General features: G+C 35.0%; 1 protein-coding gene across 2 annotated transcripts in view; it reads right to left on the bottom strand.

Annotated features, from left to right (window-relative positions):
* The window catches only part of LOC110796538 (calcium-transporting ATPase 3, endoplasmic reticulum-type), a 48,231-nt gene that overhangs the window by 3,128 nt on the left and 31,880 nt on the right, over positions 1-13,223 (bottom strand). For both annotated transcript variants that reach the window (XR_008930475.1, XM_022001598.2), the window contains exons 20-30: positions 12,994-13,105; positions 12,245-12,343; positions 11,952-12,097; positions 11,528-11,585; positions 10,678-10,770; positions 8,734-8,784; positions 8,508-8,639; positions 7,637-7,738; positions 5,195-5,249; positions 2,510-2,595; positions 825-973 (exon numbers count right to left, since the gene is read on the bottom strand). Coding sequence is in view for 1 of the 2 variants with exons in the window: in XM_022001598.2 (XP_021857290.2) it covers positions 825-973; positions 2,510-2,595; positions 5,195-5,249; positions 7,637-7,738; positions 8,508-8,639; positions 8,734-8,784; positions 10,678-10,770; positions 11,528-11,585; positions 11,952-12,097; positions 12,245-12,343; positions 12,994-13,105 (1,083 nt within the window). In the remaining variant the exon portion in view is untranslated. The remainder of the gene's footprint in view (positions 1-824; positions 974-2,509; positions 2,596-5,194; positions 5,250-7,636; positions 7,739-8,507; positions 8,640-8,733; positions 8,785-10,677; positions 10,771-11,527; positions 11,586-11,951; positions 12,098-12,244; positions 12,344-12,993; positions 13,106-13,223) is intronic.

Here is a 13,223-nt window from a genome sequence, read left to right as displayed (position 1 = left end):
CCAAAGTCAAACAATATTTATAGAGGTAGTTAAAATGCAATTATCACAATACTAAGTGGAATACTGCTATGGTGACAGCATGTGATGGATATTCTTTAGATAATGCAATTAACTTATTTATATAAAATATCCTCCAGCTTTTCTTTATATATTTTTTATTCCACTAATATGTTCAGTTACCTCACTCTCATCCGCATTATCAAAAAATGCTATACAGTACAGCATCTGGCAGAATTAATTTGGTTCATTTTAACAAAGAGTATCCATAAGCTCAACATTTATTTTGGTCTACAGCGGGGACAGGGGGGGGGCAGATATAGAATTATAGACCAATTATAAACACCGCATTATAAGACTTGCATTTAAGATTATGAAGTTAACAAGATTAAACAAGCAGAACCACCAACATTCTCTGACAGAATATTACCAGGCAATCTGTTATTTGTTTTCATGAGGGTGATTTGGACAAAAAGAAATTATATAATCCTATAAAACAAGTGCCTCGTGTAGTCGTTGGGGAAGAGAGTTAAGATTTTAGAATCTCTTTCAACACATGCTCAAGGAGCTCTTCCTTAGATCCTTCTTATAACTTTCAGAGTCATGTCTCTATCAACTTTTGTTTCTGGAAGGGTGCTAGTTCTCCCTTTCCATGGACTACTTTTTGTTCAAAAATGAGAATCCATGATGTTGGAAGACCAGAAACAAGAATGATCATTGAAACACATATGCAATATTACTTTTCATGTACATGATGACATAATATTTTTTCTAAATGATAGCAGCAGAGCCATAACCAGGAAAGATTAGTCAAACTAAATACTCACAGAAGAGATTGATTTTCACTCAGGTTATTTAATGCATTGAACATCTCTACCACAACAAGTACTGTCATTGAAACAGTAGATGGGTGTCGATCATCAAATATGCTGCACGGATAACTTGTCTGCCTCATATGACAGGTGTCAAAGTTTACCTGGTACAGGAAAAAGGCATCATCATGATCCCACAAAAGAGCCCTTCAGTGTGTATGTGCAAGAAACAATAAACATTATATTCAGTAAGAAGCTTTTTTCCAGACCGCAGAAACCAGAATTATTTACCAAAGATCATTGAGAAGTTTTGAGAAAATTTTCTGAATTGAATTGTGAGTAATTAACACGGAAATAAAAATGTGTGTCAAATTTATTAACGAACAAAGATTTTGGCTCACGTAAAAGCGGAAAATGACATTCTCCAGGTGGGAACAAATCAAGGCCAAACTTTTTTGAAGATCAGAAATTACGATAAAAAGACATGTGCACAGCACACAGAGTCATGCCACAAAAATAAAATCAATACAAAACAAGTCATATAACCCCTCCAAATTCTCCTTCCACTTATTCCAGCCTCCTGATTGGAATCAATCAATTACCACTTTTATACTGCCTCAAATCTGAGCCACCAAATCTTGGTTGTCCAATGTGTCGTATAAGTTCCTACTTCAAGATAGAAAAAAAGACAGAGTGCCAATGGATCAAAATCCAACGAGGCAGAAAGAAAAGGTGAAGAAACTCCATTAGTGCCCCCTGTCAACCTATTCCTTTAACCTGCATTCCACTTCCCTGCATGCATCAGATGCTTTCCTATTATGTTGTGTTTGGTTGGAAAGAAAATCCTATTCCAGGAAGATTGGTTTCCCCCATCCTAGTTTTTAAAGAGGTGAAAATATTTTTCTGATGTTAAGATTTTAATTAAAAAACAGTCCATTGAAATTAAAATTCAGGTCACAATGTTTTCTTGTGAACCAAACACAGCCTTAGTATTGGGCAATACTCTTCACCTCCTTAATCTTCATTATCTCTTCATAACACTTCCCCAATCACTCCTGGCCTGGCAGCAATTTCGGTGGATATAATGAGGAAAGGGCAGGGACTAGGAAAAGGATTGTCACTGCAGACGAATTCCAGGCTTAAAAAAGAGATGGTGGACATACCAGATGATAGCGCAAATGGAAGTAGATAGCAGCATGGAGAGAGTATGGTGTCAAAATTTCAAAACATAAACTGCCTAACAGTCAAAGTAATACAGCAAAGCTATTGGCAAGACGTTAAGATGGGAAGCAAAGATATAAAAAGGAGGACCCAACATCCTTTGAATGAAAACTAAACTTTAATTTCAAAGATGGTCTGCTAAGGCTACAGTCATCTGTGTTTCCTAATTGGCTGATTCCTGAATCCCCCACGAATTGATTGGTAACAGAAAAAGGTGAATTGGTACATGAAAGATGTACAATTTGGACTATATTACAAATTAGGGCAACGGATTGCGCTACTGTAACCAATCTTGTTCTATCAAATTGAGCAACAGTGTGTATTATAACTGGGTTCCTATTAAGACTTAGAAATAGTACAGGGGAAAACATAACTCTTTTGTTAGTGTAGAGGTTTGTTGCTACAAGAATAACAAAAATCCACTAGGAGTTTTTTTTTCCAAGCAAAATCATAGGGCAACAGATTGCTAAGATGCTTACCAATTCACCGTATGATAGCATGGGTCCAGTATCAGCATAAACAAACCACCATATGAAACCAGCAACAGTGGCAAGGCCGACATAAGCTGTAACAAATATGAGGGGAAAAGGTCAAAAATGTTTCCTATTTTTTTGATCCATAATAATCCTAAATCCTAATATAACCTGATATTTATCCTTCTCATCAACCATTAGAAAAAACTTCCAAGGAGAACCGTACATCTCCATGATTAATTGAGAATCCACTCCCCACCCCCCCTCCCCTTCAGAAAAGGAATCCATATTTATTATTATAACCTGATATTTATCTGTCTCATCAACCATTAGAAAAAACTTCCAAGGAGAACCGTACTTGAGAATCCACCCCCCCCCCCTTTCAGAAAAGGAATCTATATTTATTATTCAAGAAACAAATTGTAAGTGACTAGTATATGCAACAGAAAAGTTAAGTACATTGTATGACTTGTTTGACAACTAAGATGTAAGCTATAATGGTAAAATACAACTCTTTTTTCTTCTTTTGACGACTTGACGAGCGATATAAAAACATCTAATGCAAGTATTATGTGCACGGTGCACCCATTACCCAAAATGGGTGTTTAATGATAGCAGAAACCTATTAATCACATATAAGTCTAATTACTGATCAGATTTTTCCACAGTTATTAAGCTTTTGACATTAGGGATACGATAAAACTACTAGCTATCAGTTCTTAGACTTTATAATCGTTTATTAGGCTTATAAATATTACTAATCGAACAACCGTGCAGTTCCTTCATTCTAAATGCATTCTATTTTGGGTAGGGTCCACTAAATAAAATAATATAAATGCCATACATTTTATTTTTCTATTGTTACCTCTTACTGTCACGTCAGTCCAAAAAGAACAAAATAAACTCACTAGTTCAATATTTAATTTAATCTTTACTGACAATTGCCAACCACAAGACGATTCTTTAATCCACGTGCCCAAAAAGTATGGGCAGTCCTTTAAGGAAAAATGGGAGTATTATTTACAGGCAGCATATAATGAATTGCATGTATGGGAATGCATAGGGTGAAATGCTGCAAATCTTTCCCACATGCTCATACCCACCACCTCAAATGAAGGGTTCAAACCAGGACAAATATACACTCCAAACAGTACGTCTAATCGTCCCAAAAAAATAGGAATTAAAAACAGTACTCTTTCCCAACTCTGTCAATAAAAAAAATTATGAACAGCTATCTTTCTTTATTTTTATAACGATTAGACTTACTGCTTTCACTTATTGACTTTTAATATTTGTGACAATGACAATTGACGTTTAGAATGATGAAAGTAAGGGAAAGAAAATTAGTCACTATATTAGAATAGACAATTTAAAGTCTTCAGGAAATTGTGTTTGACATATCTAACTCAGGCCTTGTCTGCATTAATATCAAGTAAGAATTATGTATGGGAAGATGTATCCAACCCATAGGTTGAAACTCCCAACCGATCTGTGTAAACAAAATCTTTGCTTTAGCAAATCAACCCCTTAATGCTATGATTTTTTTTTTCAGTAAACAAATGAAATTCCCCATCCCAAGAAACAGGTTACACAGGGTAATGGAAAATGGTAAGGTCGAATTGCTTCAAGGAAAGTCAGACCTGAAAGACATCTTACCATTATTAGTTTAGATCCTCAATCATCAACCCCGTGTAAAATGTAACAAAGTGCATGGTGGTGCCTAGAATATATGCATTTTACAGAAACTGGGTTTATGACAGTAACTTACCCACACTCAACAATGAAGTGATAATGTAACTAAAGAAAAAAGCTCCTCAGTGAGAATAAACACTACACATGATATGAATCTAAACCCCTTAGTTTAATTAAGAGATCTAAACTCAAGAACCAATAAAAATAAACTAATTTATCCGTTTAATGAATCAGCAAGTACCCACGAAAATTCTAATCAACCCGTTTAATTGATCAGTAAGTAACCGATATTTCAATGTATGAATCCATTCTTGAACTCACAAATTGAATGCACTAATTTATAAGACCATTCACTCCCAATCCCCTCCTGATTAATTATTACTTAGATAAAAACGTAAGTTTAAAGTATTCAAAAACTTAAACAAAGCTTCAGATTTTATTATAATAAAATTGTGTGTAGAAACAAGAATAAGCACCACTATTTATAGGGGATAAAGCTCTGGAGTATTCTGCAAGCTTTAAGCTTAATCCTAATCCTAAAACAATAAGGAAACCTAATCCTAGTGCAAGAAGGAAACTTAACCCAACTCAAAATAGGAAAGCTAAAATCGAATCCTAATAGGTTTAGGAAACCAACTCCTAATCTTAACTGAACTAGGAAAGCTAACATAAAACAAACTGAAATTTAAACTACGCCCAAAATGAGAAAACCGTCCCAAGTGAGACCTAAAATCTAATTAAGCAAAAAAGATATGAAGAGTCTTGAAACGCTACTCATCCACGCATCACCGTGCACGCTCTCGCATCAACACATAGGTCCACACTATATTTATGGAAAAATTGTTCAAATATACATATCCTACATGGTTATAATCAAATTGTATTTCTACATAAAGTGAAAATTTAATTCAAGATCGTAAATGGAGGCTTCATTTACTTTGACCAATCAAGCACCAACTTATAATATTTAGTTGAATGAAGCATGTAAATACAAGTTACCTCCAATGACTACATAACGAAAAAATAACCAGCCAGAAACAACTGCTTCCCCGACCTGCATGTTTGACAATATAAAACATCCAACTTTCAAGACTGTCCAGCCACAACTATACATTAGCAGAAAGAAATATATTCATATTAAAAATGAAATCAGATAACATAAAAACGAATTTCATATGAATTTGTTCAGTGGAACGAACGATTGCTGATTAGTGATTGTTCAGAAAGATTAATGTGACAAAAATATCATTGTATGGTTGCTTAGATTTGAGGTGTTGTTTTTCTTCACTGATACAACAAAAATATTATCGCTTGAGACTATATGGACTAAAGCACTAAATTGAGTTTTATCTTATCATAACATTCATAAAATGCTATGGCTACAATAAAAAATAGTTATAACAGTTATCATGACATGGAATCTCTTCTGCCATGATATGACCTAAATTCTGGACTGACAGATCTCTGTCTTACATTATTTGGGAAGTTTTGAGACGAGTGTACATAAAAGAGAAATTTAGCTGTGGTTAAAGCATTGAGCTTGATAACATGACAGTAAAGTGAATATAAGTCCAAAATTAAGTACCAACAACCATTTTATACCATTCTAAACGGATATGGAAGGATAAATATTAATCTTATCAGAAGCAAGCTTATGGGATCTATATACCACTGAACATCTAACAGGTTGTTCAATCATTGTTAAATTGAATACAATTATACTCCACCATAAGTCAAGTCATAGGAACCGCTCTCGTCAGCTACTCTTTTCTTTCAAGCCTATGATTCAATAACTGATAATTGTACTTCCTTCACAACCCTTGTTTCAGATATCAGTTACTATTTGACGTTGGAGTCACAATGAACCATATTGGAAGATGCAGCTATTACAACGTCATTATGGCCACTAAAGCTAATACGATCAACACAAAATCATACCATGTTACACAACACATGGATGGTCTTGGGCATAAGCAGTCAACCACAATTAAAAACCCTAGCTACGGTCATTAAAGTGTTTCCACACTACAGATGTTTGGCTAACCTGCTGTTTGGCAATCTCTATACCTTGTGCCTCAAGGATGTCAAGAATGGTGTTTATGAAGCCAGCAGTAAATAGAGTAGGCTAGTGATTCAAAGCTAGGCCTGAAATGACGAGTAAGTCAAGTGCCCTCAAACCCTACCGAAATAGACGAGTGTATTCCATCCAACAGACATTCTCTTCTCTTTACTAAGAGTATGATGATGAGACTGTTATAAGCCATTAACTACCTCTGTTTTCTCTCAATCTACACACTTTGATTTCACGCTTGCCAACACGGAAGTTTGACCATTAATATCTTCAATTATGGAGTAAATATTATAAACAGTTTATATTTGGAAACTATATATCGAGATGAATCTAACAAGATTCCACATGGCTGTTTTGCTTAAGTATAAATCACAAATATTGGTCAAACTGGAGTATGTGAATACTGGCAAAAGGCAAAAGTGTAATAAAAAATAAAAAATAAAATAAAAAGGAGGAGTGTATAGTGAACGGTTACCCATCCCATGAATTTTAAAAGAAAAATACTCAAAGCACCAATGATTTGGTAATTAGATGATTGGAATGAAAACCAGGGCTTTTTCAGTTTATCAGCAGCTTAATAGTTTAATTATTAAGTTGTGACGCAAAGGATCTATATCATTATTAGTCTATTGTGGTTAACAAGACTTTTTTTCTGAATTGATTCAAGGATTGACAAGTGATTATCATTTAGCCCTGCATTAATGTCTTAAATAAATAGAACTTTTTCTGACACTAAGAAGTCAGAAGTGAAAATAATTACGGTAAAGTGTTATGCTCCTGTTCAACTTTTTGGAGGTTTTGCAATTAACACAGCCAGCAAGTCGTTAACCAATATTTTTCTCTTAGTTAAACAATTATCCTTAAATCAGCCAGCAATTCGTTACCCAATATTTCGCTCTTAGTTAAACAATTATCCTTAAATCAGCCATATATACAAGGACCCTCATCCACAGCTGTTTTCACAAGCAATTTATGTTTTGTTCCATATGAAAGAAAGGACAACCAATAATATTTTATCTGGAAAAAGAACGTGCATTTTGTTATCTAATTGACGTGTCACACTACATATGAAAACATTTAAGGACCACTTGTAACGTCTATAATTAGCAAATTTCCTTGGAATTTATAATTAGTAAGAAAAAAACATGAAAAGGCCAGATAAAAGAGAAGTTTAATAAACAAATAAAAAGACAAGGAGCAAGAAGAATGGTGGTAACAAATGGGAGAATCAAAGCCAAAAACTAAGCTGTTTGCACAATCAATTGAATGACTGACCAACGTCGGCAGAAACTTTTCCGACCAACGACTATCATTTTCAGTTAAATGACACAGAATAACGTCAGCATTAATGAACAAGGAACATCATATACCTTACGTGGTTTGTACTTCATAACATCCGAGTCCTGTTTATTAAAGCCAATAGCAGTTGCAGGTAACCCATCAGTAACCAAGTTAACCCATAGCAACTGAACCTGATATTTGAAAAGTAATCATTGTCAAATTTAATGTGGACGATGATATTTTTCATCAAAGAGTCTTCAATAGTTGCCACTTGCCAACCATCGAAAACCACGATGAAGGTGAAAATTAAGCCATTCACATTAAAAAGTTTTCACATTAATTCCAATATATTTAAAACAAGTGGAAGGGTCCAGCTTGCATATAGAAAATTAGAAGTCTAGATGTATTCCTTTCTGTGGTTTGTGCTAATCGCCAACAGCTGTAGATTTCGAAAATAAAAAAGCATCCCACCTCTGGACTTTGAAACCACTATTAGCCTTAACCAAAAGCAAGCAAATAAAACAGCTCAGTCCATAATGTTATTTCTTTTCAGCCTGTCCAATACTTGAACAGAAAAACTTTCTAGACATACGCTTACGCACCATGATGTACACAATGAATGCCTAGAGGGAACTTGTACCAAAATCTTAATTTTGAAATAACACTTGAAAAATATCAGCATAAGCCCAGTGCCCGTATTGGGCAAGATGGAAGAAGTCAAATGTATGCAGCCTTGCCTGTACGATAACAAAGTTTCCGTACCCTTCAATTTCTATTTCACCAAGCTCATAAAGTTTACTAATCCATTCAGTTTATTCCAGGTCAAGAATTGTGAATTTTACTGTATTGGATACGGACAAAAAATTGAGGAGTTTATGTAAAATTAACAATTACAATTTCAGTAATATAAGTATCTTAAGCAACACAAGAAGACTAAATATTTATAAGCTGTAGACTCACAGGGACAAGGGTGTCAGGGATGCCAAGAACGGCTGCAACAAATATACAAACTACTTCACCAATATTAGAAGAGATCATGTATCTGATGAACTGCTTGGTGTTGTTATATATAGCCCTTCCCTCTGCAACTGCCTGTGAGTAATCCAGCATTAACAATGAAATGTTAATTTACAATAATTTTAACCACCTAGTTATCATAAATCAAATAGAAAAAAGTCACACATACTGCAACAATGGTGGCAAAATTGTCATCAGCTAAAACCATGTCCGAAGCACTCTGCATTCGTAAGATACCCCAAACATTTAGAACAAATGCTCACCAAGACAATGATTAAAAAAAAAAAACAAAGCATAGTAAACCCCTTCAAATACACTATCACATCAACGTCCAACTGAAGATACGTCAAAGATGTTTAAAACATAAAATGAACGAGCACTAAGAAAACTGCAAATTTAACTGGAGCATATGATTATATTAAACTATCAGCACCCAAGAGGACAAAAATGATAGTGAGAATATTGCAAAGTCAAGTTATTAGTTACCTTACTTCTCTCATGAAGTCATGACAAACATACATCAAAAGAAGCGTACAAGGTTGCGTGATGCAAGTTATCTATCAAACAAAAAGTTATTGGCAGTCAAGAGGGTGACGGTTAAGTTGAGGAAGCGGAAGAAATGGCTACAGCTTTTGGTTTAAACTTTAAAAATAGAGCTGATGCTTCGCATAGTTTATATCCAATTGGAAAGAGGTGCTTTTGGTCAAGTAAAGAAAGATAAAGAGAGACATCTTGGGTATATCCTAACAACCTAGTTTCACCCTAAAATAATGTAATCCCCCTTTTCCCTTAATAGTTTGAACACTCACTTTTTTGGAATGGTTTTACAATCAGCTATCCTTCGTACGAGAATACGAGTACATTCTTTATGGACCCACTATCTCCTTTTTGTATTTTTATTATATCTCCAATCACATTCACTTTTCCATTAAAATACCAATAGATAAGGCGGATGCAACCAATTTCGTGAAAGTTTGTGCATTAATTGTTCAAACCTAGGGTTACCTGGCCTCGGAGAAGAAGTATCGGGTAAGGGCCCTAATGTCCAACACAGCAATTCTGAGAAATGGGGAAACGGGGACTCTGTCCGAGATTTGAAACGGCAATATTATATATAAAATAATATTTCATCATATTTTAAGAATTTATTTTCAAAAGAAATCTGAAAATAGTCTTTATTGTTTTATTCAACATGTTATTGATTATAGAAATATGAAAAGGGAAAAATGCTTTTTTATTCTTTAGAACAAATGCTCACTGAGACAAGCTGTGAAGGCTGAATATATCTTATTAAAAGACAACCCAATTACTGTCAACTCTACCACTACGACATGTTTTTCTCTCTCCTAACCCCCACCCATTTCTTTCTGTTTTTCATTCTCATCAATCCGCTACAAAATCCTCTGTTTTTTTTACCTGCCATGGTCTACACTTCTCCGAGCACTAAAGACTATCGGCTAGAGAGGAGAACTCCACCAAGGGAATCGCCTCACTCTAGCGACTGAAAGCCCCAACATATTATACGTTTTATCATGAATTGATGTCTAATTTTTGGATCTAGGGTTTCTAACTTGAGTTCTGAGGTTGCCATGTCCAAGGGAAACCTGCCGGATCCGACCAGGATTTCGTACCCGTGTCAACGTCGGTCGACACCGGTACTTGATGAAATCTTCTGAGTCCTGGATAAACAGAGGTTCAAACTATTTTTTGAAGGAGGGAGTTTCTTAAATACAAGAAGAAGAACCGCAGGACAAACAAAACTTGTCTCCCTAATGAGGAATTAATGATTTCAGCAGCAAACAAAAAACTTCAAAAACATCCGATATCTTAAGCTCCAGACAATCAAGCATGCCAATAATCCTTTTTGCCATATGTCAGCTGATTAGATGAAGCTCAGGGAAGCATTACATGTTCAGAGGTTTTCTGAAACAATTTACAAAATTTTAAAAAATTTGTACTCAAAGTAACACAAGTCATTAGATGAGAAAGGATTTTATACAAGAGTACGTTACACAATAAAACAGCTCCACTCAACCAATCCTTCATCAAATTTTCTTGTTTGAATTGATGGAGTATCAGGCCAATAGTAATGCAGGTTACATGAGTTACTTACCTTAGCAACAGCTGTTCCAGAACCCATAGCAATTCCAATGTCCGCTTTCTTTAACGCCGGAGCATCATTGACTCCATCACCAGTCATCGCAACCTTAAGAATTGTGTTACAGGGGGGGGGGGGGATTTCTTAGACAAACAGATTACAGTAGTTGAGGAGAAAAAACATACACTACAAATAAAGATTATGGTTGCTGATACTGATATTTTATGTTCTTCCTTGCCCATTTTTTATTCTACTAAAGAAACATTGCAGCAGCAACAAAAACCTTGCAGGCACCCACCCACATATGTTATTCAGTGTGAGAGGGGAGGGAGCGGAGGAAACCTAAATAAATAGGATGGTTTGGCCTGAATGCATCAAATGCTAGATGCAACAAAAGAAAGGATTCACCCATATTTTCCCAAACCCATCCTCCGTATACATTCTCTGGTAATGGAAAATCTATACTCTGATTGACAGAAACCATTTCCTTACTCAAAGCAGGAGTATTGTCCCACTTTTACTGCCTAACAAATCATTAAAAGGGAATCATTAGGGCAAGTAGGAACCACTAACACACCATCCCTCAACAAGAGAAATGAAAGAAGAATAGCGCGGAAAGAAGAATAACAAACTCAACATCTAAAAAGGATGGAGATGCGTAATAGTTTTTGTAGCACACTAGCATATATTGTTGCATCTTATAGGAATTTTAAGAACGAAATGAGATGTCCCATTATCCAAATCTAATAACCTAAAATTTATATCATACCCCTGGCTGCATGGTCCGAAGGTGAACCATCAGGATATCACTGCAGCTCATATCATAATACAACGAATAAAAAAGTATCATTCAAGGTTATCTTACCACTTCATTTTGGTTTTGCAATGCTTCAACCAGCATTCTCTTGTGAGATGGTTCAACCCTAAAAATGTCATGTAAGAAAATCAAATTAAAGAAATTTGAGAGGCACATAGTAAAAGTGAACCTTTCAGACACAAATAAAAGATTAGAAATAAAAAAAATAAAGAGAGTATTCAGAATACAAATTGGTTTTGACACTAACATGTTGCATCAACTTAATAAACTTATTTTCAACAGTCAGCATTACAACAGTTCAATTTGTCCAAATGTACAGAGCTTTACCTTAATTAGTTATGGCTACTGCATACTACAGAGTTATTTTCCTATACTTTGTAGAAATGTAATTTTTATGCCAGAAAGGGAGCAACAGCAACATAACACATCCCCCATAATATTTGATAGCTATGTGAAAAATAACTTTGTGTACCTTGTAAAGAGAGCCATACGTTGCAGCGCTATAGTCTTCTGCAAAGCTGGAAGTTCTTCAAATTCAGATGCTGTAAAAGAGTGCCCAACAAAATCGCCAAGGTGATCAAAAGCTCCTATCTTGCGGCATAATGATTCAGCAGTTGCCTGTATGATGATCATATAACAAAACCAAATAAAAAACCAATGCCATACAGTTTGACCAATATTCCAACTGTTCATTTTGAATTTCCTCTTTTGGATTTGATCTTTTATCTTTTCTGCCACAAAAACTAAACGAATAAAGATGAGTACCTTATTGTCCCCCGTTACAACTATTACACGTATTCCTGCAGTCATACATGCCAATATGGCATTCCGTACTTCTTCTCTTGGTGGATCAAGCATCCCCACCTAACCACAAGATGTAAAAGATCAAAGTAGAAGATAGACAAACTTTGAATATCATTACAACCATGCACTTAAGAAAAGACACATCAAGAATAGCAATATTATGTTTGGCAGTTTGGGTAGGTAAGTCTAAAAGGATCTTCGCGCAAACAAATATTACTAAAATCCCTCGCACCAATAAACCAAACGTCTTAATTTGGACACTATGGGAAAGAAAGCTTTCCAGAGAATTCACTTCTGGATAGAGTTGAATATTGTATCATTAGAAAAATCCAGCCATCTCTTAATTAAAGGTATATAAAAACTTAAGCTGTCTAGACCATGAACTTATATTGCTGTGCTTTCAAATAAAGGATTTCTAAAATCCTACGTAGTACATTTGAAAGATTTTTTGTTTTACGGTAACTCGATAAGACCTAGTACGTACATTTTAAATATTCTAGTTATTTCATAAATGCTACACAAATAATCCCTCTGTTTCAAAATAATGGTTTCTGTTCCTTATTTTTGCACTTTTTCTTTTTGAGACATAGGGTGCATAAAAGTTGACTTACGATATCATGGTTATCAAAGTCACACAAAAATGAGCAAACTTGTAACCATCAGCAAATAAGCAAAGTGAAAAATGTAGACAAATTACAAAGAAAGCATACCAACCCAATAAATGTCAGCTCTTTCTCATCATCAAAAGAGAGAACATGTTGATCAATGGGTAAACGTTTCACGGCTAGAGCAAGGCATCTCAGAGTTTCTTTTCCTGCAAAGCTATTTAAAGGAAGGTAGAGGTCAATGTTTAAACAGAGCCGCATAAATTACAAGTGAATTGGAGAAAAAAAATCTTTGAATATAATTTACACTGAATAATTTACAATGATATTGAGCG

Source organism: Spinacia oleracea, chromosome 3 (genome assembly GCF_020520425.1).
Source record: "Spinacia oleracea cultivar Varoflay chromosome 3, BTI_SOV_V1, whole genome shotgun sequence".
Lineage (NCBI taxonomy): Eukaryota > Viridiplantae > Streptophyta > Magnoliopsida > Caryophyllales > Amaranthaceae > Spinacia > Spinacia oleracea.
Note: the sequence above shows the minus strand (reverse complement) of the source record. Positions and strands in the feature narration are given on the sequence as shown.